The sequence below is a fragment of the Scyliorhinus torazame genome, chromosome 7 (assembly GCF_047496885.1).
Source record: "Scyliorhinus torazame isolate Kashiwa2021f chromosome 7, sScyTor2.1, whole genome shotgun sequence".
Classification (NCBI taxonomy): domain Eukaryota; kingdom Metazoa; phylum Chordata; class Chondrichthyes; order Carcharhiniformes; family Scyliorhinidae; genus Scyliorhinus; species Scyliorhinus torazame.
This window is the reverse complement of record NC_092713.1, coordinates 254,809,381-254,836,078: the sequence shown is the minus strand read 5'-3', so window position 1 is coordinate 254,836,078 and position 26,698 is coordinate 254,809,381. Positions and strand designations below refer to the sequence as shown.

At 47.7% G+C, this 26,698-nt stretch overlaps 1 protein-coding gene across 1 annotated transcript in view; it reads right to left on the bottom strand.

Annotated features, from left to right (window-relative positions):
* LOC140426964 (uncharacterized) overlaps positions 1–26,698 on the bottom strand; it is a 363,390-nt gene that overhangs the window by 128,995 nt on the left and 207,697 nt on the right. The window contains exons 7-8 of the mRNA XM_072512289.1: positions 11,521–11,547; positions 6,622–6,720 (exon numbers count right to left, since the gene is read on the bottom strand). Coding sequence (XP_072368390.1) covers positions 6,622–6,720; positions 11,521–11,547 — 126 coding nt within the window. The remainder of the gene's footprint in view (positions 1–6,621; positions 6,721–11,520; positions 11,548–26,698) is intronic.

Below are 26,698 nucleotides of genomic sequence, written 5' to 3'. Positions count from 1 at the left end.
AAACGGCGCGATGTCCGCCGACTGGCGCCCAAAACGGCGCAAATCAGACGGGCATCGCGCCGCCACAAAGGTGCGGAATGCTCCGCATCTTTGGGGGGCGAGCCCCAACCTTGAGGGGCTAGGTCGGCGCCAGATGAATTTCCGCCCCGCCAGCTGGCAGAAAAGGCATTTGGTGCCCCGCCAGCTGGCGCGGAAATGACATCTCCGGGCGGCGCATGCGCGGGAGCGTCAGCGGCCGCTGACGGCATTCCCGCGCATGCGCAGTGGAGGGAGTCTCTTCTGCCTCCGCCATGGTGGAGACCGTGGCGGAGACGGAAGGGAAAGAGTGACCCCACGGCATAGGCCCGCCCGCGGATCGGTGGGCCCCGATCGCGGGCCAGGCCACCGTGGGGGCGCCCCCCGGGACCAGATCGCCCCGCGCCCCCCCCCAGGACCCCGGAGCCCGCCCACGCCGCCTTGTCCCGCCGGTAAGGTAGGTGGTTTCATTTACGCCGGCGGGACAGGCATTTTAGCGGCGGGACTTCGGCCCATCCGGCACCGGATATTCGGCGGGGGCGGGATTCACGCCATCCCCCGGCGATTCTCCGACCCAGCGGGGGGTCGGAGAATCTCGCCCCAGTTTACAATTACCACTTAACGCTACTACTCAATTCCCCATTAAGCAACAAGAAAAGAAACATACAACTCTCAATCTAGCTTAAAATCAGCAGGGCGTGGAGTAATACAGCAGGGCGTGGAGTAATACAGCAGGGCGTGGAGTAATACTGCCGGCGTGGAGTAATACTGCAGGGCGTGGAGTAATACTGCAGGGCGTGGAGTAATACTGCAGGGCGTGGAGTAATACAGCAGGGCGTGGAGTAATACTGCAGGGCGTGGAGTAATACTGCAGGGCGTGGAGTAATACTGCAGGGCATGGAGTAATACTGCAGGGCGTGGAGTAATACTGCAGGGCGTGGAGTAATACTGCAGGGCGTGGAGTAATACTGCAGGGCGTGGAGTAATACTGCAGGGCGTGGAGTAATACTGCAGGGCGTGGAGTAATACTGCAGGGCGTGGAGTAATACAGCAGGGCGTGGAGTAATACTGCAGGGCGTGGAGTTATACTGCAGGGCGTGGAGTAATACTGCAGGGCATGGAGTAATACTGCAGGGCGTGGAGTAATACTGCAGGGCGTGGAGTAATACAGCAGGGCATGGAGTAATACTGCAGGGCGTGGAGTAATACTGCAGGGCGTGGAGTAATACTGCAGGGCGTGGAGTAATACAGCAGGGCGTGGAGTAATACAGCAGGGCGTGGAGTAATACTGCAGGGCGTGGAGTAATTCTGCAGGGCGTGGAGTAATACAGCAGGGCGTGGAGTAATACAGCAAGGCATGGAGTAATACTGCAGGGCGTGGAGTAATACTGCAGGGCGTGGAGTAATACAGCAGGGCGTGGAGTAATACTGCAGGGCGTGGAGTAATACAGCAGGGCGTGGAGTAATACTGCAGGGCGTGGAGTAATACAGCAGGGCGTGGAGTAATGCTTGCTTTGTAGAACAGATCCCGGAAGACTCTGGCTGAATGTTATTCAAATAGCTGCTTCAACTGAGTTGTTTCAGCCTCTTCCTTGTCTTCAGGCAAGACTGCGCTGCTTTAAAATATGACTTTTCAAAAAACTTTTCCATTGAGAGCAACCAGGGAACAAGGTTTGCTGATCAAATGCCTTAATCAATTCCTACTCATTCAATTACTAAAATCTCTCCTGCTTTATTAATGATGAAGTGACAACTACATTCAGCATTCGACTTGTTGAAACATCCAAAATCAAAATAAATCGTTCAACAGAAAGAACAAGGACAGATAGAACTGCAGGGAAGCAAATCTAAACATCATGTGTTGGCCAGGAATTACTCCACAGGAGAAAAATGGGTTCCTGCCATGATCCTTACACAGACTGGCTTGTCTCATGTGGACCAGCTGTTTGCGGGAGAACCGATCCACCGGAAATGGAACCAGCTGAAAATTCGGATTCAACTGTACAAAGTCCTGACCTGAACCCTTCTACAACCTTGACACCGACAGACACTATTAAGCAAGCAACGCCTCACCTTCAGACCAAACACAGAGTCAACCTCTATTGTTACAATGTCAACACTGGTCAAAACACCACTGATGACATTTGTACAAACGCGAAAACATCAGAGATTACAGTTAGTGCAAAGAAGCAGACACCAGAGGTTCATCGTCCAACCATCCCGACAGTGACGACCTCCGAACCGTCTGACTTATTGATTATTGTTATTTGATTATTGTTCATGTTACACTTGTTATAAATTGTTGGGGACGTTGGACTTAAAGGAGGAGGAATGTTATGTATTTATATTGAGCCTTAGTAGCTGCAGTAAGCACTGTGTCTTAATATATGCATGTCATCACTGTCATAATATACACCAGTATATCATGGTGCAGACACACACTGATGGACACACAGTGGGACCAATCAACACACACAACACCGCAGCCAATCACCAGTTAGAGCACACGCACTATAAAGACAGGGGGCATCAGAGTTCCCGCTCATTCGAGCTGCAGCTAGCTAGGAGGACAGAGCTCACAGCCTGCAGCACAGACATTCACCATGTGCTGAGTGCATCGACTGGTTAGGACAAGGCAAAGGTCTTTAGTTAAAGCTAGTATCGTATTAACGCACAGTCAGAGTATGTTAAACAGTTAATGATTCAATAAAATAGTGTTGCACTATTTCAAGTGTTGGTGACCTGTATGTGTTCCATGGATCCAGAGCACCCAACACAACAATCACCGGAAGTGACATCACAGGTTGCTAGAGCTGGAAACTGCCAGAGTGAAGAAGCAGCCTGTAGTGAACACACCTTGTAAATAAAGCTGTTAGTTTTTGACCTTCCTACTTCCAAGCATCAGTTCTCCACAATATATAACTATATCAATCCCTAAGATCCTTTGACAAGGTAGCTACCATTTCTAGTGCTGTAGTGGTGGCTGTGCTATTGTACATGAGATTTCATAGTTAAGCAATGGCTGCTCCCCAGGCAGCTACAGGAAATCCACTGGAAGCCACCAGGCATAGCAGATAAACCCCAACCCAGGATGCTCCGTTTAGAATGCATCCGTACCTCTGCAATTGCTAATTTACTCAATCAAGCATTACAACCTCCTCCTGAATTCTCTGCTCCTCTAATTAAGGATCCTTGTGTATCCTCCTCCCCTTCTCCCTTCTCTACACCCCTGGTTGCTGTGTTTTAGCTGGTTTTGCTTACTCTAGAACCCTCCACCTAAACTCCTCTGTCTCCCCACCTCCCTAAAACCCGTCTCTACGACATCTCGCAAAATTTTGTCAGCTCCCATTTTCTTTTCTTACACTTCAGTGGAGCACCTTGGGCCTTTTTTCCATATTAAAGGTGCTATTTAAATGCAAGTTGTTGTAATAGGCATTGAATATTTGCAAAATTTGTAAAGAATATAAAAAGCATAGACTACCTCTTAATGTGCATATTGCATGACACAAATTTGTGCAAGTGTGTGTTCCTGGTTTGAGTCAGCTGTTTCTACTATACAACTTGGAGTAAACTTGCAGTATCTCTGCATGTACTTTACGAGAAATCATCTTGAATGTTGGCAGGGGAAGAGAACAATCCAGAAAACAAACAAAGCTGTGTTCAATTTAACCATGACTGTGACCAGTCAACAAGTCCTTCTGAAACAGGCTGTTTGATTCAGTTAACAAACGTATGATGATAATTACATTATGACATTTCTTCAGGATGCCTCTTTAAAATATGATTCAGATGTGTGGGATTACTGAAACACAAGTTCAGGAAAACAAGTACAGCAACGGCACGCAAGACTTACAATTATGTAATTTACATTCAGCCTGATTTTAACCCTACCCATCCAATGGGAACGGGGTAGATGGGTCACTACCGCAGCATTCACGTACTTACTGCTGTCTTCCAGGCATGTTTCTGCCTGCCGCCAACCTAATCGCACAATTTCTCTGATTCAGGACAGGAGCCTGTCACAGGCCGGTCGTGACATCAGGAATAAGTTGAAAGTGGGTCCGAGGTGCAATATGGATCCCAAAGCTATTTTAATTAATAACTGTGGATGCCTGACCAGCCAATAACTCTGGTGGGATTGGTGTCTCTGAGCCGTTACTTGGAAAGGGACACTCAGCTGCACAATAATGGATCATGGGTTGTTTTTTTTGGCCGTCTTATTTTCCAGGAGTTTCCAACTTCCAGATCACTTCTTTCACATTTGTTTTGATCTTATCATCCTAAGTAAGCTTTAACTGTTTATCATGGGTACTATCATTTTTATGTTTATTTTGGGTAGAGGAAGCACTTGCAGGCTGAGGAACAGTATAAGTAGCAACAGCAGACTCAGTATCGGACCACAGTAGGGCCTATTAGAGGACAGCAGGTAAGAGTGGCTACTTATATCCCATACACGGGTGTACAGGCCATGTCATTTCTTAGATCTATTTTTAGTGCTTTGCCTCAGGAGGTTGTGCTTTACCAGGCAGGATGCTGGAGGCCTCTGCAGCTTCTTGCAAGAGGACCTGCTGCCTGCTGCAAAAAACTCAACAGGTTTCTCAAACATGATTTCCCTATCCTACAATTATTTTAGAAGTGTCCTGTTATCACATTCTTTATTATAAATTCTAGAAAATTTCCTCCCACTGACGTCAGGCTAACAGGCCTGCAGTTTCCTGTTTTCTCTCTCGCTCATTTTTTTTTAAAGAGTGGGGCTATATTTGCTACTTCCTAATCTGCAGGAACTGTTCCAGAGTCTATAGATTTTTGGAAGGTGACCACCAATGCATCCACTATCTCTACAGCCACCTCTTTCAACGCTCTGGGATGCTAATTATCAAGTCCAAGAGATCAACATTTAGTCTCTCATTTCTCCAGTACTACATTTTTACGAACATTAATTTATTTCCAATTCGCATTCTTGTTTGACTCTTGGTTATCTAGTATTTTTGGGAGGATTTTTGTATCTTCCTTTGTGCAGGCAAAGTATCTGTTTAGCCTCTCTACCAATTTCTTATTTCCCATCTTCCGACTCTACCTGTATGGGTCCACATTTGTCTTTGTTAATCTTTCCCTTTTCACATACCTATATAAATTTTTACAGTCCATTTTTATGTTCCTTGATAATTTCCCATTTTCCTTTTTTTTATCAGCTTCTCCTTTGCTGAATTCTGATGACAGGTCACAGACCTCAAATGTTAACTCTGTTTTCGCCTTCACAGTTACTGCCTGACCTGCCGAGTATTTCCAGTCTTTGCTGTTATTATTTCAGATTTCCAGCATCCGCAGTATTTTGCTTTTGTTTTACCTCAGAGAAGCTGATGAGGGCAATTACTTAAAATGCATTGCTTTATGATAACTATGAGATTCAATATACGCAGAAGCATATGCACCCGCTTCAATCCTTAATAACACCAGTTTTAGAGTACTTAAAGAAAAGATTTTCATTAAAAATACCTATTACATAATAGCAACTGTTCTTTTAACCCTATCCCTTCGAAAAGCACTGTTATTGCAAAAATTCTGACAGTTATATCGGCCTGGTGACGGTAATGTTCTTGACGGATGGCCTGATTTATATTATAAGAACACTTGTAGCTAAAGCTATAAATGATTTATTAACATTAACTGTGGGTCAAGTATTTACAAACAACAGGTGAATAATAGTATGAACATGCACAAGCATCCTCTCTCCCAGATCCCTAGTCAATCTGAGGTCACCTGACTCTAACATTCACTAGTGAGACGCCTAGTGGTCAGTCAGTGAATTACAACACAATCATAGTATCACTACAGTGACGTTCGCTATCGGGTAATGCAATTAGAAGCCCAAAACAAACAGCACTAGCTGCAACCTGCAATTTATTTGTTTCAGTCATTGATTCAATTAATTTCGCTAAGGTTATGATCTCGCCACGTGGGAGTTGCACCATTTTCTGGCAAGGCAGCACTGAGTATTTTGAACTGGTACAGCATTTGATCTTGACAGAGGAGAGGATGTCCACAATCTTTGCCTGCACTGTACAGCATACTAATCACAATGGATGAATGTCCCCTACTACTTGTTGATGCAGACTGTGTGGTTATATAAGACTAAAATTAGGCAATTAATTCAACTTAAATGAACAAATAGAAAAGCGAGCTTTAGTTGGTCAAATTAACCACTAGAGGCATCATTTTGCAAGACAAGGCTCCCTGAGTAAACATTGATGGACAGAACTGCTCGCTGCAAAATCAATTGTGTTAAAAGCTTCTTGCACAATTGTATTTAAACTCATTATTGAATGATTGTCGACTTATGAAGAAGGCTGGGACTGAAATTAGTTTTCAGCAATAGCACAAAATGGGTGACAAAGAATCTGGATAATTCTACCCACTGGAAATTGGGAGGGTGCCAGGTACCTGCTTTGCCACCCATTTCATTTTACTGCCAAAGACCAATTCATTCCATGTCAGTCACTGCAAAACATGCTAAATTAAAACTGAAGAGTAAGGAAATTATTTACACAAAATGTACTTTGTAGTCTGCGCATGCTATGTGTTTGAATAGGTAATAAATATCCTTACAGTTGCACCTGGAAATCCACGAGCACCATCCTTCCCTGGGTCTCCTGGGGGACCTGTTGGACCTGCTGGACCAGGTGGTCCAGAATGACCTTGACCACCCTATACATTGAAGCATAAAATAAAGGGTAAGCATTGAACAAGGCATATGTTTTGGGAGGAAGAATGAGGATAGGCAATATGAAACGAAATGCTATGGGAACAGAGGGACCTGGGCCTATAGGTAAATTAATTTTTGAATGTGTCAGGATAAGCTAAGAAGACCATCATAAAAATCATCTAGAATTCTCAACTTTACTCATGGAGGCACAGCATATAAAATCAAGGAAGTTATATGAACCTTTTATATAACACTCGTTAGACCTCAGGTTGTGTTCAATCTTTCACATCACACTTTAGGACGAATGTTAAAGCCTCAGAGAGGATACAGAAGTGATTTACTAGGCTGGTATTGAGGATGAGGTATTTGGGCAGCACGGTAGCATTGTGGTTAGCACAATTGCTTCACAGCTCCAGGGTCCCAGGTTCGATTCCCGGCTTGGGTCACTGTCTGTGCGGAGTCTGCACGTTCTCCCCGTGTGTGCGTGGGTTTCCTCCGGGTGCTCCGGTTTCCACCCACAGTCCAAAGATGTGCAGGTTAGGTGGATTGGCCATGCTAAATTGCCCTTAGTGTCCAAAATTGCCCTTAGTGTTGGGTGGGGTTACTGGGTTATGGGGATAGGGTGGAGGTGTGTGCTTGGGTAGGGTGCTCTTTCCAAGAGCCGGTGCAGACACGATGGACCGAATGGCCTCCTTCTGCACTGTAAATTCTATGATTCTATGAGAAACCTCAGTTAAATGGAGAAACTGGGGTTTTCTCCTTAAAGCAGAAATGGTTAAGTGGATACTTGATAGAGGTGTTCAGAATCACGCACAGTTTTGATAGAGTAACACTGTTCGTACTGCTGTGAGGTTCGACGTTGAGAAGGAGAAACTGAGGGCAGCAGGGTGCCGCAGTGGGTAGTGCTGCTGCTTCACGGCGCCAAGGTCCCAGGTTCGATCCCGGCCCTGGGTCACTGTCCATGTGGAGTTTGTACATTCTCCCCATGTTTGCGTGGGTTTCGCCCCACAACCCAAAAGATGTGCAGGGTAGGTGGATTGGCCACGGTAAATTGCCCCTTAATTGGAAAAAATGAATTGGGTACTCTAAATTTAAAAATAAAATTAAGGAGAAACTGGTTCCAGTGACAGAAATGTTGACATTCAGTGACATTATCATTACAGAATTCCCCACCATCAACATTGTGGAGATCATCATTGACAAGAAACTTAACCTCCAGCCACATAAATATCGTGGCTACAAGAGCAGGTCTGCAGCAAGATGTTCTGACTCGCCAAGCCTTGTCCACCGTTTACAAGGCACACATTAGATGTGTGATGAAATAACCCTCACGAGCCTAGATGAGTGCAGCTCCAACAGCACTCAAGAAGCTCAACACAATTTAAGACAAAGAAGCCTGATTGATCGGAACTCCATCCACCACCTTAAACTTTTACTCCCTCCACTAATGGTGCACTGTGGTAGCAGTGTACGCCATATACATGATGCACTGCAGTAATTTGCTGAAACCTCTTCAAGAGCACAGGGCAGCACGGTGCCGCAGTGGGTTAGCCCTGCTGCCTCACGGCGCTGAGGTCCCAGGTTCGATCCCGGCTCTGGGTCACTGTCCGTGTGGAGTTTGCACATTCTCCCCGTGTTTGCGTGGGTTTCGCCCCCACAACCCAAAAGATGTGCAGGGTAGGTGGATTGGCCACGCTAAATTGCCCCTTAATTGGAAAAAAATGAATTGGGTACACTAAATTTATTTTTTAAAAATGAAAAAAAAAATGCACAACCTCTACCATGTAGAAGATCAAGGACAGCAGACACGGGAACAGCACTTAGAATTTCCCCTCCAAGTCGCATGCAATTCTGACTTGCAAATGTGTCACTGTTCCTTCACTGAATCTGGAATAAAATCGTGGAACTCCCTAACAGTGCTGTGGGTGTGCCATATTGACTGCAGAGATTCAAGAAGGCAATCTACATCAGGAATGGACAACAAATGCTCACCTTATCAACCATGCCCACATTCCATGAACAAATAAAAAAAAAAATACAGATTTACGGTAATTGGCCAAAGAATTAACGATGACATGAGGAAACCATTCTTTACCCAGCAAGTTTCTTTTTAAAAATAATTTTTACGGGATGTGGGCTTCGCTGGCTAGGCCGGCATTAATTGCCCACCCCTAATTGCCCTTGAGAAGGTGGTGGTGAGCTGCCATCTTGAATCACTGCAGCTCATGTGACGTGGGTACATCCACAGTGCTATTTAGGGAGGGAGTTCCAGGATTTTTAACCAGCGACAGAGGAGGAACGGCGGCGATACGTTTCCAAGTCAGGATGGTGAGTGGCTTGGAAGGGAACCTCCAGGTGGTGGGGTTCCCAGGTATCTGCTGCTCTTGTCCTTCTAGATGATAGTGGTCATGGATTTGGAAGGTGCTGCCTGAGGAACCTTGGCGAGGTCCTGCAGTGCGTCTTGTAGATGGTACACGCGGCTGCCACTGTGCTTTGGTGGAGGGAGTGAATGTTTGCAGAAGGGGTAGCAATGACGTGTGCTGCTTTGTCCTGGATGGTGTTGAGCCTCTTGAGTTGGAGCTGCACTCAGCCAGGCAAGTGAGGAGTATTCCATTACACTCCTGATCTGTGCCTTGTAGGTGGTGGACAGGCTTTGTGGAGTAAAGGGTTGAGTTGTCGCCGCAAGATTCCAAGCCTCTGACCTGCTCTCGTCACCACTGCATTACTGGACAGTACCCTGGCAGTACCAGGGTGCAGTGCTGGGGAGGTGGGTGCTTCCGATGGGGTGGTCTGTGGGGGGAGGGTTCCCCATGTCCATGGGGAGTGAGATTCCCTCGGGATGGGGCCCTTGTGCATGCGGAGGGGTTCTCTGTGTCTATGGGCTGGACTCTTCCTTATTTTTATTATGTTTGAAGGTTGTCGTTGCCAGCGGGGCAGGTCATAGGACCTGCCTCCATGTGTCAAAATATATGGCAGGCAAAGCCAACAGGGGAGCCCGTGGGCGGCACACCGCTTCACTCGCCTGAGTTCGCATTTAGTCAGAAAAAGAGAATTCTCCCCTTAGTGTGCTTCTTCGCATCAATCCATATCTGTGTTTGCCTACACACCACACATGCCACTTCTATATACTAATAGCAACTGTGAAAATGTGACAAAGCAATTTGGATTTGGACGCTGACCTACCACCGGTGGTGCTGCTTGGTGCAGTAAGTAAACCTGCACCAAGTCTTTGGAACACTGTTATTTGCTGCTTTTCTTCCCACTGCTCTGACGGCCAAAATCCAAGTGTGCCCACTCTTCCCAAATTGCCATTTTTGAATGGTGTGCTCTCTCTCCTTCAATCGTCAGATTAACACCATATTCGATGACAGTATGGATTTATATCTCGTTAATTCAAAAACATCAGAAACTCATCATCAGGAATGACAGAGGAAATCAGTATTCTGCAGGAATAAGCCCTTAAGATGCTAACATGGGCGTAGTACCTTGGAATGTTCCACCACTCTTAAGATGCTAGAGAAAAGCAAGTTGCTGGTATTAATGCTGCTTTTTTTAAGTTTTAAAAAAGACTTTCAGAACATAATGTACAGGTATCAGAAGGCATTTGATACAGTGCCGCACAACAGACTTCTGAGCAAAGTTATAGTTCATGGGACAAAAGGGACAGTGGCCACATGGATATGAAATTGACTGAGTGACAGGAAACAGGGAGTAGTGGTGAATGGATGTTTTTCAGGCTGGAGGAAGGTCCATAGGGGAGTTCCACAGGGGTTCATGTTGGGACCCTTGCTCCTCCTAATATATATTAATATCCTACGCCTTGGCGTACAGGGAACAATTCCCAAATTTACAGATGATGTTCTGTGAGGGCAACGTCGAACCTCACAGCAGTACGAACAGTGTTACTGCCTTGATCAAGTATGTGCAGACTTGTCAGAATCTTAATACAAAAGGTTGTCCTGTGTCACCTGATATCCAGACCTCTGATAATGTTATCCTAAAATGATATGTAGATCTGAAACAGCTATTCCCACTGTTCTGCTTGCTTGTTTGATGTGGGGTTGAAATAGGGAACGTGGCAGAATAGGAACTGGCTGTGTTTTACATGGTGCCTCATGCAGGACGTAAATTACTTGCCATTGCCATTTTTGAGTGGTGTGCTCTCCTTCAATCGTCAGATTAACACCATATTTAATGGCAGGCTTTCCAATATATTCTATTTGTTTTATCATCTGCATAATGAAATTGCTGAAAATTTGTAGGACCAAGTATATTAAACCGTTTGAATATTTAAATAATTCTACAAGTCCAATATATTTAAATTGATATAAAACAAGGTTACTTTTATATTTCTAAACGCTTAAAGAAGCCACATGCAACAATACCCATAATTAAAATATGACTCTGAGAAATCATTTAAGTAAGTTTTAATTACTTAAATTCTTTTAAGTAAGAAAAAGTTATTCACACACTTTGGGAGGGGCATTCATTTAAATCATTAAACATTTTTTTAATGCAGCACATTTTTATTCAAAGGAAAAATTGACCCAATGGTGAAAGGAAGCATTTCAGTGATGACCTTCATTTTAACTCACTTAATTAGTTTCATTAAAACATGCACAGCTTATTTAAATATGGAACAGTTAATTGGGTTTTGTAGCAGTTTTTTTTGGGGGGGGGGGTTCTGGGGCAGCAATTGCACTGGGGAACTCAGCAATAAGCAAGTGTAAATGATAATTGGAAAGTACTGTAAGACAAGTAGAAATAATACAACTTTACTAATACAATAAACAGTTCCCTACCTTTTCTCCTTTTGGTCCAGATTGGCCCTGGAAAATGAAGTAATGGAAGATTGTTTTGTAACTAAAGCACATTTTATCACAGAATCGCAGAATGATACAGTGCAGAAGAGACCCTACGGCCCATCGAGTCTGCACCAACACGTGAAAAACACCAGACCTACCTACCTAATTTCATTCAGCTACTGCTTTTAAATTTCCTCTATGACATGTTTATAGTAATTACCTGTGCTCTGCACAAGATAAAGCGTATCAGTACTGAGAAACAAAATACATTTTCCAATTTACCTACCAGTGTGCACATTAAGTATCATTAGGTACATCATTGTCAGGGGCACAGTAAACCTTCTACCGGTTGGAGCCAAATATAGCCTTTCGTCCGTTTCTTAGAAGAGTAGTCCTTACTTATGACTGCTCATTTTTCCACAGACTGCTAATTTTTGTACAGCCGTCCGTAAGGATTACCATTCCAGAACCAATTGCCAGAAATGCCGTTCCCTGGGATGGAGCCAGCAAGGTTGGGAATACTGCAGGCAGGCTCACAACACACACTGTTATCCTGCACTAGCAATAATTGCGGGAAACAAGTGTGGGGGGGAATCTCAGAATCAGGCCTGGTCTACTGTTTTTACTGCCCGTCTGCTTCCTTTCTGACTTGGAAAGAGGCATGAAATTCTCTGGCAAGATATATTGGTCTTGGAGAGAGTACTGTGAAGCTGCACCAGAATAGTATCAGGGCCAGAAGGGTTAAATTATGAGGACAGGTCGTATAAAGTTGTCTTCCAATCCCTTGAGTTCAGAAGAGGGGGTGATCTAATTAAAGTCTTTAACTTGATGAAGGGATTCAATTGGGTTGATACAGATAAGCTATTTCTCTTGTGGGGGAATGCAGAATGAGGGATGATAATCTTAAAATCAGGCCTTGGCCACTGAGGGGTGAAATCAGGAAGCATTTAATACAATTTAAAGAAAGGCAGTGAAAATTTGAAACTCTTCATCAGGAGGCTGTCAATGCAGCGTCAATGTTCGAAACTGAGATGAATAATTCTTGTTGGATAAAGGTATCAAGGGATTTGGAGCAACGGTGGGTAAGTAGTGTTGAGATACAGATCACCGACAAACAAACTGAAATAAGCAAAAACTGTGGATACTGGAATCTGAAACAAGAACACAGGATGCCAGAAAAACTCAGCAGGTCTGTCAGCATCTATTAGGACAGAAACAGAATAAATGTTTTGAGTCCTTTGACTCTTCGGCAGAACTGAAGGGAGGAGAACGTGTTAGAGCTGTGAGAGATTGCAACAAAAGTAGCAACTTTAAGAACATAAGACAGATGGCCTTGTGTGAGGCTGGGGCGGGGGGGGGGGGGGCGGGGGAGGGGGGGGGGAAAGGGTGTTTGCATTGAGGCAATGCATATATGAGATATTTTTAAAAAGGGGGTTTGAGATGGAAGAGAAAGGTCACAATCTAAAATTGCCAAACTCAACGTTCAGGCGGCACGGTGGCAGAGTGGTTATCACTGCTGCCTCACAGCTCCAGAGACGCTGGTTCAATTCCAGCCTCGGGTGACTGTGTGGAGTTTGCACTTTCTCCCCATGTCTGCGTGGGTTTCCTCCGGGTGCACCGGTTTGCTCCCATAGTCCAATGATATGCAGGTTAGGTGGATTGGCCATGTTAAATTGCCCCTTTGTATCCAAAAAGTTAGGTGGGGTTACTGGGTTACGGGAATAGGGTGCAGGAGTAGGCTTAGGTAGTGTGCTCTTTCCAAGGGCCGGTGCAGACTTGATTGGTCAAATGGCCTCCTTCTGCACTGTAGGGATTCTATAAATCCCAAGGGTTGCAACCTGCAGGCCAAACATGTGGGCATGACAGCAAGGTGCTGAGTTAAAATGGAAAGTAAGAGGAAGATTGAGGTTGTGTGTGTGGACTGCAAAGCAGTCACCCAGTCTGCGTTTAAAGGTGGGGGATGTTTGTGACCGTATTTGAGGAGCTGTTTGTCGCAGCGGATGGGGAGGAAGGGGGGGAGGGTGTAAAAGGGGAAAAATCTGTACAGACTGTATAGTTGATTGTTGGGAAGTATGTTTCCTGGGGTGTTTATTTGCTGTAACCTGTTTTGATACATGTTTGTAAAAAAATACATTAAATAAAAAGGGAAAAAAACATAATCTCCCCGATGTAGAAGAAATGGCATTGGGAGCAGTGAATGCAATAGATCAAATTGAAGGAAATGCAAGTGAAACACTCCTTAACCTGAAAGGAATATTTGGAGCCTGAATGGTGAGGAGGTAAATGGGCAGGTGTTCAATTCCAGCCTCGGGTTGCATCCAGTGGACGGGGAGTTGGGAGCGTGATGGATAAACTGTCAAGGAGGCAGTGGTCCCTGTGGAATTCTGACAGGAGGAGCGGAAGTGAGGGGAAGATGTCTTTCATGATAGCGTCGTGTGGAATTGGCAGAAATGTCGGAGGATAATCCTTGCTAGTGGGGTGAAAAGTGCCGACAAGGGAGGGCTCTGAGAGAGAGGGGAACGGATGCGGGCAGACATGTGGGAGATGTGTCGAACCCACTTAACCACAGGTGGGGGGGAACCTCAGTTAAGGAAAAAAAGCAGACATGTCAGCAGCATCATTTTCGAAGGTGACATCATCGGAACAGGTGCGACGGAGGCTGAGAAAATGGGAGAATGAGAGCTGGGTGTGAGGAGCCGTAATGGAGGTAGCTGTAGTCGAAGGTGAGAAAGGGGTGACACTTAGAAGCAAAATTGATACATTTTTCAATGGAGAAAAAAACTCCTAAACTACCCGAATTGTGATACAAGCTCAATGGCCTGAATAGCCTACAAGTGTTCCTGTTTTCATTTATTCCTAAGGAAGGTCAGAAAACTTACACAAAATTATTTGGTGCCACATAACATCTTACAACAAATCTTACAAACGTCCAGCTTTCCTACATGCCCACGTAATTTTCTACATATACAAAGTACTACAATTTTCCATAAAGTGGGCAATGAAATTTAAGTGATGACAGATCACTATATTAAAAAAAATCACTAGTTAATGGGCAAAATATCTTTATCCAAATAAGCCGACTTATGTGTAAACAGATGTTTGGGCCCCCAGTAAGTGTGCAGAGAATTACTACACATTAATTAATGCACATTCAAAATGTAAACACACTTCTAGCTCCCAGAACAATTTCTCCCACTAGAGTTTTCCCGTATGGTACACACAAAATTGTTTCCTTTATTATGTGACTCGATATGCATTGGGGTGTGGGGCTGGTGGGGCCATTCATTATGAAACCAGTTTTTGAGAAATTATTCCACTTAACGTCCTGTGTTGTTTGAGTATGCTTTTTTAAGTGAATCTTGTGAACCTGATTTAATATTTTCTATTTGTGGTATTTTTACAGTTTGGGGATTGGGGACAAAATCATACCTCCCATATGCTTCTAAATTAGCACCAACAAACGATGCAATTACTTTAAGTACACACTGTTTTGGTGATATCTCTATTAAAACTTTAACCCACCGTGGTGATTTTCAGATGGCAACTCACTGCTGTTGTGGCCAGAATTTTCGGTTTTTCATTTTTCTACCATTATGTTGATCTATAACAACCACTATGAAACTTTAGGGATATGATGCAAAATATTTTCACAGGCGCTGAGCTTTTCAAGAATGAGTTTCCAGCGAGAATGGGTTGGAAAATATAGGGTTTAATGCTGTCGCCACAACTCCACTTGGAAAGGTGTGTAGGTGGTGGGCATGGGAATATTAGAGCCTTCAAAATCTGAATTTCCCTTTTTTTAATTAGATCACTCCTACTTTCTAACAAATGTTCCTTGGTAGGACACAGAAACAATGAACTTTCTCCTAGAGCTAGTCAGAAGTCAACGTCATCATTGAAAAGAAGGGCAGCATGGTGGCGCAGTGGGTTAGCATTGCGGCCTCACTGTGCCGAGGTCCCAGGTTTGATCCTGTCTCTGGGTCACTGTCTGTGTGGAGTTTGCACATTCTCCCCGTGTTTGCGTGGGATTCACCACCACAACCCAAAGATGTGCAGGCTAGGTGGATTGGACATGCTAAATTGCCCCTTAATTGGAAAAAATGAATTGGGTACTCTAAATTTTTTTAAAAATCATTGAAAAGAAGACGGGCGGCACATGGCACAGCGGTTAGCACTGCTGCCTACGGTGCTGAGGACCCGGGTTCGAATCCCGGCTCTGGGTCACTGTCTGTGTGGAGTTTGCACATTCTCCCTGTGTCTGCGTGGGTTCACCCCCACAACCCAAAGATGTGCAGGTTAGGTGGATTGGCCACGCTAAATTGTCACTTAATTGGAGAAAAAAAAATAATTGGTACTCTAAATTTATTTTTAAAAAGTGATTTAAAAAATAATTGAAAAGAAGACAAGCAGTTAACTCAACCACTCAGCCCTCAAGGGCAAGGCAGCATAAGTCTGGAACATTGCTAACCACCATATGTCCATGGGTCTGGCTATCCAATGCTAATTTATCAGCAATCTAGGGAATCAAGCCTAAAATTCTTCAAAGCAAATTATATCAATCCGACGCTGATCTTAATGGTAATTTTATAATCCGTCATAGATTTAATTCTGAACTATGATGATATCACTGAACTGCCTTTATAATCTGCCTAATATTTCTTTTTAAGTAACCCTGTCTCCAACTACTTCTATCTAGTTATTGACATACTCAATGTTTAAGCTTGGTTACTGGTGATCATGATTTTGGAGTTAATAAACAATTACTAGTGCATAAAACGTCTACATTCTTTGAAGATTTGGTAAGTAAGAGTGAATTCACTCACTGAGCAGCTTGTGGATATCCGAATTGAAGGTGATTAAAGTAAACTCTTATTCTAACTGAATTGGGTAATTTAAGAATTAAGAAAGGAAGAGAAAGAAGCATGAGATGGGAGGTAAATTAGAGGGGTGAATTTCATGTCAAATCAGGGGATATAGAGGTGGAAAGAATAACTGAATTAAGAGAGAGAGGAAAAGAAACAAAGGAAAAGTGAAGGGTTGGATTCTCCGCACTGCGCTGTCAGCAACGCCGATCCAGATCAGGCAGAGAAGCTGGCATCTGACCAAAATGGAGGTTCGCACCAGGCACTGAAACGACTGCTGTCCTCCAGCCCCCCTGCTGGCGGTGGGATCGCCCACATGCCAGCGGGAGGATACCTAATGATCCATTTGCATTCACTTAGCGGGCCTGGCACAAGAGTCTCCGGGACCTCACGACTCTCCGATCCTCCGGGCCGGGAATTACAGGGATGCGGATTACTACTGGTATTTACCAGCGTGGCCCTGATATGCTGGACCTCACCGTGGGCCAAGGAGGTAAGGGAGTTGCCCCCAAGGCCATCCACTCCCCAAAATGCATGACCTTCCCTCACCACTGTAGCGCACAAAGACTCCGAGAGACGAATAGAGTGACGTCGATGAGGCTTTATTAAGCGTGACTGTTTCCCCCGCAGTTCAGTAGTAGACTGCCTGCGGGGGAGGACTCCAGGTACTTATACTCCGCCTTCAGGGCGGAGCTAGAGGTCAACGTCCAACCAGGACCCGGGGTCTGTCAGCCAATGACATCATGGCTTCACAGTCCCCCATGACCCCTAATGCATACTACCACATTCACCCCTTGTTAAAAATGAACCCGGCGGGGTGATGCTTCGCATGGTGGTAAGGGTTTACAAGGCTGGTCCTGGGAGGAAAACTTTCGCATGTTATTACAGTATGTACAAGGTTTTTTTTTGTTTCAAACTATTTACAGTAATCGTCAGGAAAAGACAAAATGTTCTCGTTAAAGGTCCACATATTGTACTGTTAGATCGACGCCACGAGTCGGTCGGGCGGTCTGGTCGTCTGTGTCGATCGCCTCGGCCCCGGTGGTGGTGGTGGTGCTTGTTCCGGTGTTGTCGTCTCCGGGAGCCTTACGGTTTCAGCTTGGGCTTCATTCCTGGTCGGGCCTGGGAGGAGGACTGATCCTCCTGGGAAGGGGGCGGTCGCGGGGTGCGGCGGTGGCAGGAAGGGGGGGGTTGGGTGATTGGTGTCGGGGGGGTGTGTGTGTTGCCAGCGGGCGCCAGATCTCGCAGGGAGACCGTGTCCTGTCGGCCGTCGGGGTACTCCACGTAAGCGTATTGTGGGTTCGCGTGGAGAAGGTGAACCCTTTCGACCAACGGGTCCGACTTGTGCGCCCGCACATGTTTTCGGAGCAAGATGGGTCCTGGGGCCGCCAGCCAGGTCGGCAGCGACGTTCCAGAGGAGGACTTCCTGGGGAAGACAAGGAGGCGCTCATGAGGCGTTTGGTTAGTGCTAGTACACAGTAGTGACCGGATGGAGTGGAGGGCGTCCGGGAGGACCTCCTGCCACCGTGAAACTGGGAAGTCCCTGGACCGTAGGGCCAGTAGGACGGTCTTCCAGACCGTGCCGTTCTCCCTCTCTACTTGCCCGTTCCCCCGGGGGTTGTAGCTGGTCGTCCTGCTCGAGGCTATACCGTTGCTGAGCAGGAACTGGCGCAGCTCGTCACTCATGAAGGAGGACCCCCTGTCGCTGTGGACGTATGCGGGGCAACCGAACAGTGTGAATATGGTGTTCAGGGCTTTAATGACTGTGGCCGCGGTCATGTCAGAACAGGGCGTGGCGAATGGGAAGCGGGAGTACTCGTCCACCACATTAAGGAAGTATATGTTGCGGTCGGTGGAGGGGAGGGGTCCTTTGAAATCCAGACTAAGGCGTTCAAAGGGGCGGGAAGCCTTAATCAGGTGCGCACCATCCGGCCTGAAAAAATGCGGTTTGCACTCTGCGCAGATGTGGCAGTTCCTTGTGACTGTACGGACCTCCTCTAAAGAGTATGGGAGGTTGCGGGACTTGATAAAGTGGTAAAACCGAGTGACCCCCGGGTGGCAGAGGTCCTCGTGGAGGGTTTGGAGGCGGTTAATTTGTGCATTGGCACATGTGCCGCGGGATAGGGCATCGGACGGCTCGTTCAGCTTTCCGGGACGATACAAGATCTCGTAGTTGAAGGTGGAGAGCTCGATCCTCCACCTTAAGATCTTGTCGTTTTTGATTTTGCACCGCTGTGCATTATCGAACATGAAGGCTACCGACCGTTGGTCCGTGAGGAGAGTGAATCTCCTGCCGGCCAGGTAATGCCTCCAATGTCGCACAGCTTCCACTATGGCTTGGGCTTCCTTTTCCACTGAGGAGTGGCGGATTTCTGAAGCGTGGAGGGTTCGGGAGAAAAAGGCCACGGGTCTGCCCGCTTGGTTAAGGGTGGCCGCTAGAGCTACGTCGGAGGCGTCGCTCTCGACCTGGAAGGGGAGGGACTCGTCGATGGCGCGCATCGTGGCCTTTGCGATATCCGCTTTGATGCGGCTGAAGGCCTGGCAAGCCTCTGTCGACAGAGGGAAGGTCGTGGTCTGTATTAGGGGGCGGGCCTTGTCTGCGTACTGGGGGACCCACTGGGCGTAGTATGAAAAGAACCCCACCAGCGTTTTAGGGCTTTTGAGCAGTGCGGGAGGGGAAATTCCATGAGGGCGCGCATACGTTCGGGGTCGGGGCCTATTATCCCATTGCGCACTACGTAGCCCAGGATGGCTAGCCGGTTGGTGCTAAAAACGCACTTGTCCTCGTTGTACGTGAGGTTCAAGGCTTTAGCGGTCTGGAGGAATTTCTGGAGGTTGGTGTCGTGGTCCTGCTGATCGTGGCCGCAGATGGTTACATTGTCGAGATACGGGAACGTGGCCCGCAACCCGTGTTGATCAACCATTCGGTCCATCTCTCGTTGGAAGACCGAGACCCCGTTTGTGACGTCAAATGGGACCCTTAGGAAATGGTATAATTGCCCGTCTGCCTCGAAGGCTGTGTACTTGCGGTCACTTGGGCGGATGGGGAGCTGATGGTAGGCGGACTTGAGGTCCACGGTGGAGAAGACCTTATATTGGGCAATCCGATTGACCATGTCGGATATGCGGGGGAGAGGGTACGCGTCTAGTTGTGTGTACCTGTTGATGGTCTGGCTATAGTCTATGACCATCCTTTGCTTCTCCCCTGTCTTTACTACTACCACCTGTGCTCTCCAGGGACTATTGCTGGCCTGGATTATGCCTTCCTTTAGTAGCCGCTGGACTTCGGACCGAATGAAGGTCCGGTCCTGGGCGCTGTACCGTCTGCTCCTAGTGGCGACGGGTTTGCAATCCGGGGTGAGGTTTGCAAACAAGGACGGGGGTTGCACCTTGAGGGTTGCGAGGCCGCAGATAGTGAGTGGGGGTATTGGGCCGCCGAATTTGAAGGTTAGGCTCTGTAGATTGCACTGGAAGTCTAATCCCAGTAATGTGGGGGCGCAGAGTTGGGGAAGGACGTAGAGCCTGTAGTTTTTGAACTCCCTCCCTTGCACCGTTAGGGTAACTATGCGGAAGCCTTTGATCTGTACGGAGTGGGATCCTGCAGCTAGGGAAATCTTTTGTGCGCTGGGATGGATGGTCAAAGAACAGCGTCTTACCGTGTCGGTGTGGATAAAGCTCTCCGTGCTCCCGGAGTCGACTAGGCATGGTGTCTCGTGCCCGTTTATCAGCACCATTGTCGTCGTCGTCTGGAGTGTCCGGGGCCGAGCTTGGTCCAGCGTCATTGAAGCGAGACGTGGTTGTAGTGGTTGAGCGTCTTCTTCGAACCCCGTGGAGCCGTCGACACTGGGGTCCGTTGTTGCCGTCCAAGATGGTGTCGGGGGTGAACAAGATGGCTGCCCCCATGCATCGCACATGGCTGGGGGGTCACAAGATGGCGGTGGGGGTGGACAAAATGGCCGCCCCCATGCGTCGTACAGGTCTGGGGTGGTCCAAGATGGCGGCGCCCTTCCTCCCCTCTTGGTGGCCGGGACCCAAAATGGCGGCGTCTGCGGGTCGCACATGGGGCGCTGGGGGGGGGTTTGGGGGGCGTTAGAGACGCGCAGGGCTCCCTGTTCTCCCGGGACAGCGGTGGTCGGGACCCAGAGTGGCTGCGCCTGCGGGTCGTACATGGGGCGCTGGGTGGGTTGGGGAGCGTAAACGGCGTGCAGGGCTCCCTGTTGTCCCGGGACAGTGGCGACCTCGCGGGACCGGCACACAGCCGCGAAATGGCCCTTTTTCCCGCAGCTGTTACAGATCGCTGCGCGGGCCAGGCAGCGCTGCCGGGGGTGTTTCGCCTGGCCGCAGAAATAGCTGCGGGCGCCCCCGGTGCGACTTGGCGTTTGGACCGCGCAAGCCTGTGGGGTGTCCGGGGGGGGTGGGTTTGTCGCGACGGGTACGTACGGAGCCCAATGGGCTGCCGCGCGGTCGGGGCCGTAGGCGCGGGTATTTCGCGCGGCCACGTCTAGGGAGGCTGCTAGGGCCCGTGCCTCTGAGAGTCCTAGCGACTCTTTTTCTAGAAGTCTTTGGCGGATTTGGGAGGAGTTCATACCTGCCACAAAAGCGTCGCGCATTAACATGTCCGTGTGTTCATTTGCGTTCACCGACGGGCAGCTGCAGGCTCGTCCCAAAATTAGTAGCGCGGCGTAGAATTCACCTATCGATTCTCCGGGACTTTGCCGTCTCGTTGCGAGTTGATAGCGAGCGTAGATCTGGTTTACTGGGCGGACATAGAGACTTTTTAGTGCTGTGAACGCCGTCTGGAAATCCCCTGCGTCTTCGATGAGAGAGAAAATCTCCGTGCTTAACTTCGAGTGCAGGACCTGTAGTTTTTGGTCTTCTGTGACCCGGCCGGTGGCCGTTCTGAGGTAGACCTCGAAACAAGTCTGCCAGTGCTTGAAAGCTGCTGCCGCGTTCACTGCGTGGGGGCTGATCCACAGGCATTCCGGGATGATCCTGAGCTCCATAGTCCTTTAGTCACGCTTAATAAATTGTAGCGCACAAAGACTCCGAGAGACGAATAGAGTGAAGTCGATGAGGCTTTATTAAGCGTGACTGTTCCCCCGCAGTTCAGTAGTAGACTGCCTGCGGGGGAGGACTCCAGGTACTTATACTCCGCCTTCAGGGCGGAGCTAGAGGTCAACGTCCAACCAGGACCTGGGATCTGTCAGCCAATGACATCATGGCTTCACAGTCCCACATGACCCCTAATGCATACTACCACAACCACGTGAATCGCGTTGAGTTGCCATGTGTTTCTCTGCACTTTGAATGCCGGGAAACACGTGGCTAAACATGTTCGCGAAAGGACTTTGTTCCCATTTGGGTGAATCGCGCCCTGTGTTTAATCTGTTAATTACTGGACTTAACTTTCTCCGGTGAGTTTAATGGGAGATTGATGTACAAGTGCAGCAACTTCATGAAAATCAAAGTGAGAATAAGATGCTACTTGCATGAAGCCAACAACAGAGCTACACAAATCGGTCTACAACTTGCAGTGATTCAGAATTCATGGGGTGCCTCTTCCTCGATACAAATTGCTGACCGATCTGTACATTCGTAACACATATGTTATCATTCACACACTGTTATTTGTTTAGTATCAGTTGGCCCAGTATTGAGATGAAGGACTGGGTAATCTTAGAAGTAGGTAGAGAAGGAAGAGTCAGAAAACATAAAATCAAGTACGCAACAGTTCCACATGCATTCCGTAGTCTGAAATGGTCAAATCCGTATGGAGTTAGTTTTCACTTTGGGAATATGAGACGGAAACTCATTTCAAATGGAAAATTTAGAATTCTGCAGTTCAAAATTTACCATTCCAGGACAACTAGAGATGACAGATAATTGAGCAAGAAATTGGAAACCATTCCAAGAGAAATTGGGACTTAATGACATCGCATCACACCTCAATAAATAGCCAAACAATAGTGGAACTGCCACATGGAAAAGCACTGGATTAGAGGCAATCTCTGCTGATAACTAGTAAATCATCAGTGGACAACTTTCAGTAAAACCTGAGGCATTGAGTACAAGAACAAATGTAGAAAGGCACAGTTTCTCAGCATTGCATTCCTCATATTTTTTAAATATTTAGAGTACCTAATTACTTTTTTTTCCAATTAAGGGGTAACCTAGCGTGGCCAATCCACCTATCCTGCACATCTTTGGGTTTTGGGGGTGAAACCCACGCAGACACGGGGAGAATGTGCAAGCTCCACACGGACAGTGACCCGGGGCCAGGTCCTCAGCGCCATAAGCAGCAGTGCTAACCACTGTGCCATAACATTCCTCATATTGCTGTTCATGAATCAGAAGAGAAAAGAAATGCAGTGGCAGACCTACTCAAGATTAGTGAGCAGCTACAGTTGTTTTTGCCTGAAATAAACAGATCACTCATAATGCTACAACTGTCAACTTTGAAATGGACAGTAATACAAACGACCAACGGTTATCATGGGCGAAATTCTCCCCCAACGGCGGGATGTCCGTCGACTGGCGCCAAAGACGGCGCCAATCAGACGGGCATCGCGCCGGCCCAAAGGTGCGGAATGCTCCGCATCTTTGGCGGCCTAGCCCCAACATTGAGGGGCTAGGCCAACGCCGGAGGGATTTCCGCCCCGCCAGCTGGCGGAAATGGCGTTTGTTGCCCCGCCAGCTGGCGCGGAAATGCGGCGCATGCGCGGGAGCGTCAGCGGCCGCTGTCAGTTTCCCGGCGCATGCGCGGGAGCGTCAGCGGCCGCTGTCAGTTTCCCGCGCATGCGCAGTGGGGAGAGTCTCTTCCGCCTCCGCCATGGTGGAGGCCGTGGCGGAGGCGGAAGGGAAAGAGTGCCCCCACGGCACAGGCCCGCCCGCAGATCGGTGGGCCCCGATCGCGGGCCAGGCCACCGTGGGGGCACCCCACGGGGTCAGATCGCCCCGCGCCCCCCCCAGGACCCCGGAACCCGCCCACGCCGCCTGGTCCCGCCGGTAAATACCAGGTTTGATTTACGCCGGCGGGACAGGCAATTTCTGGGCGGGACTTCGGCCCATCCGGGCCGGAGAATTGAACGGGGGGGTCCCGCCAACCGGTGCGGCCCGATTCCCGCCCCGCCCAATCTCCGGTACCGGAGACTTCGGCGGGGGCGGTATTCACGGCGGCCAACGGCCATTCTCCGACCCGGCGGGGGGTCGGAGAATGACGGCGCATATTTTGACAGCTATAAGCAACCAGTGATTTTAAATATGGACATTGAAGCATCACTACCCCCCCCCAAAAGAAATCTAACACAACAAGGATGGAAATAAGTTTAGCGAATGAGAAGTTAAATGTTTGGCCGGCCGACTAACTCTGAAAATAAATTAAAACGGGCTCCCGCTGAAGATGAAACACTGAGTAATAAACAAGAGGGGAAATCTCTCCCTTCTATGCATGAACATTACTCCACCCGCTGTAAAACCCATTCCATTTTCATCAAACTGTCATTAATGTGCAGCAAAATAATTAAATTAACTAAGGGCAAATTAACCTCAAACATTGCTTGGAATTATTAACCAAAGAATTTCAGGGTCATATATAATAGGGTCCCTGATGGCTCCATGAGTTTACTAATGAGTTTATAACTGTGCACTAGCTTTCAGTGCCTAGTGCACATGGACAGCTAAGCTCTTTTGCTCCTCTACAGCTTCTCGTCTCTTACCATAAAGCATATACTGGGGGATTTGTCTTTCTCACATCCAAAATGGATGACTTCATACTTCTCAACCCTGAACTCAATTTTTCATGTAATCTGTTTTTGTCCCATACATTATTTCCTGCTCACATTCACACTGTGCCTCTTAACTTGGTGTCATTTGTAAACTTGGAGATACAACTCTCTATTTCTTCATCATAGGAATATATATATACACCAGAAAGCTAAAGCCCAGTACACAGGCCTGAAAAACTATTTGTCACCAAAGCCCAAACCGTTATTCATTTCCGGGAGCGGGAGAGAGAGAGCCGGAGTGCAGCTTGGGAGTCCGGAAGGTGATATCTATTCTGAGCGTTCCGGCTGGGCAAAAAAAACAAACTGAAAAGTGACGTCACAGGATAGATGTGACCTGATTGGCTGGTAGGGAATCTGCACTAAATTTTAAAATTAAACATTGTTAAACTAATTAAACATAATTAATTACTTAATCATAATTAAAAGGGGCATCTAAGCCAGAGACCGGAGAGTACTGTATTCAGCATTTACATTTATAGTAGAAATCTAGTGCGAGGAAACAGTAACGTTTTAAAATTTATTTTCTATTTTAATTTATTAATTAGTTAACGCAATGTCAATTAGAGGGGTGCAGTGCTCTGGCTGTGAGATGTGGCAGGTCCGCTACATCTGCAGAAAGTGCACCCAACTGGGGCTCCTCACAGACCGCATGGTTCAGTTGGATCAGCAGTTGGATGCACTTAGGAGCATGCAAGTGGTGGAAAGCGTCATAGATAGCAGTTATATAGATATGGTCACTGTCATGATATTCAAACACACACATCATGATAGACACACCAACAGACAAATCAGAACACACAGCACCACAACCAATGACAGAAAGATATAAAAGCACAGACACGACCCCCGGTGGTCAGTATTAGCTGCAGAGGAGGACCAGGACAGACCTACTACACGACACACTCAGGGAGACAGCACGTGCAGAGTATCCAGAACGAACTGTATTATAAGAGTTAAAATAAAATAGAGTTGTACCACATACAACTGTGTTGGCTCATCTGTGCACCAGAGCACCCAACACCACATGGTACAGGAGTGGATCGATACCTGCCGGCATACCTCAGTGTACACAGACAACCAGCAGTGCCCAGGCAAAATGATAGAGCTCCCGGTTCCGCAGCCGCTCCAGTGCTACGGCGATCTCCGCGAAAACTGGCGGCGATTCCGGCAAGTGTTCGAATTGTTCCTGGTGGCAGCTGAACCCCAAGACCTGGATGATAGCGAAAAAATTGAATTTCTCCTCACCATCGCCGGTGCAAGGGCAAGAGAAATATTCACAAGGTTCAGGTTCTTCAGGAGGCAGCAAAGGTACGATTAACAGGCAGTCCTGGACAAATTCTCCAAGTACTGTGAAGAAAACGCAATCCAATCGGCAAGTAAAGGTAAGAAAAGCGGCAGTACTCACCTCGTGGCTGGGATCCCGGAGCCCGAATTCCCAGAGGCCGAAATCCCGGCCTGAGAGAGGGCTGGGTCGAGGTCGGCGGCCATCTTGCTAAAGGTATCACGCTAGCACAGTTGCGCGAGCAGTGCGCAGAACCGGAAGTTTTGTTTGCGCATGCGCGAGATGCTGCGCATGCGTAGTCAAGAAAACGGCCATTGGTAAAGGAACAGCGATCTGAGCATGCGCAGTCGCTTCCTACGTGCTACATACCGAGCGTCAGGATGTCAGAGGCCCCAGACTGCACCAATTTAAAGGGGAAACGTCCCAAATCCAATTTAAAAGGGAAACGTCCCAAATCAAAAAAACAAAAATCTGTTAAAGCTGTAAAACAACCTTCCCTCACCTGGAATGACAGCACATTGCCACAAATTGACCCAGGAGATGAATTTGACCTCCGAAGAACCCTCCGACAAGCAGTTACCTACGCACAAGCCGATGATTCCGACCTCGAATACTTCGATGACGATCTTTACAGTGTTTCCGGACCTCGCGAGCCCAATGATAGCTCCGTGGTCCTATACGACTATGACTCGGACGAACCTTTCGTGTTGCACATTGGCGGCCCCCACATTGAATCCGACGCAGATGCGGATTCATTTTTCGGATTTGAGGATCTTCAATCCAGCAGATATGACGTCCCAACTTATCAGTACCGGATGATGCTGCAGCCTGACATTAACAGACAGGGAGCGGTGCAAGCACACGGGGAGCGCCCTGCTGCCACACAGAGCGTGGTCCACGTCCCGCTCAACGTTCCCGACTCTATGAAAGAAGACATGCAAGACTCCAGAGCGCAGTCCTCGCATGAACCAGAAGTGACTCCAGTGTCACAAGCCTCCACAGCAAGCTCGTGGACAGACTCCACAATTGCAGAAATGCAAGACTCCAGAGCGCAGTCCTTGCATGGACAAGAAGTGACTCCAGTGTCACAAGCCTCCACAGAGAGCTCGTGGACAGCCTCCACGATAGAAGCAACGCAAGACTCCAGAGCGCAGTCCTTGCACGGACAAGAAGTGACTCCAGTGTCACAAGCCTCCACAGAGAGCTCGTGGACAGCCTCCACGATAGAAGCAACGCAAGACTCCAGA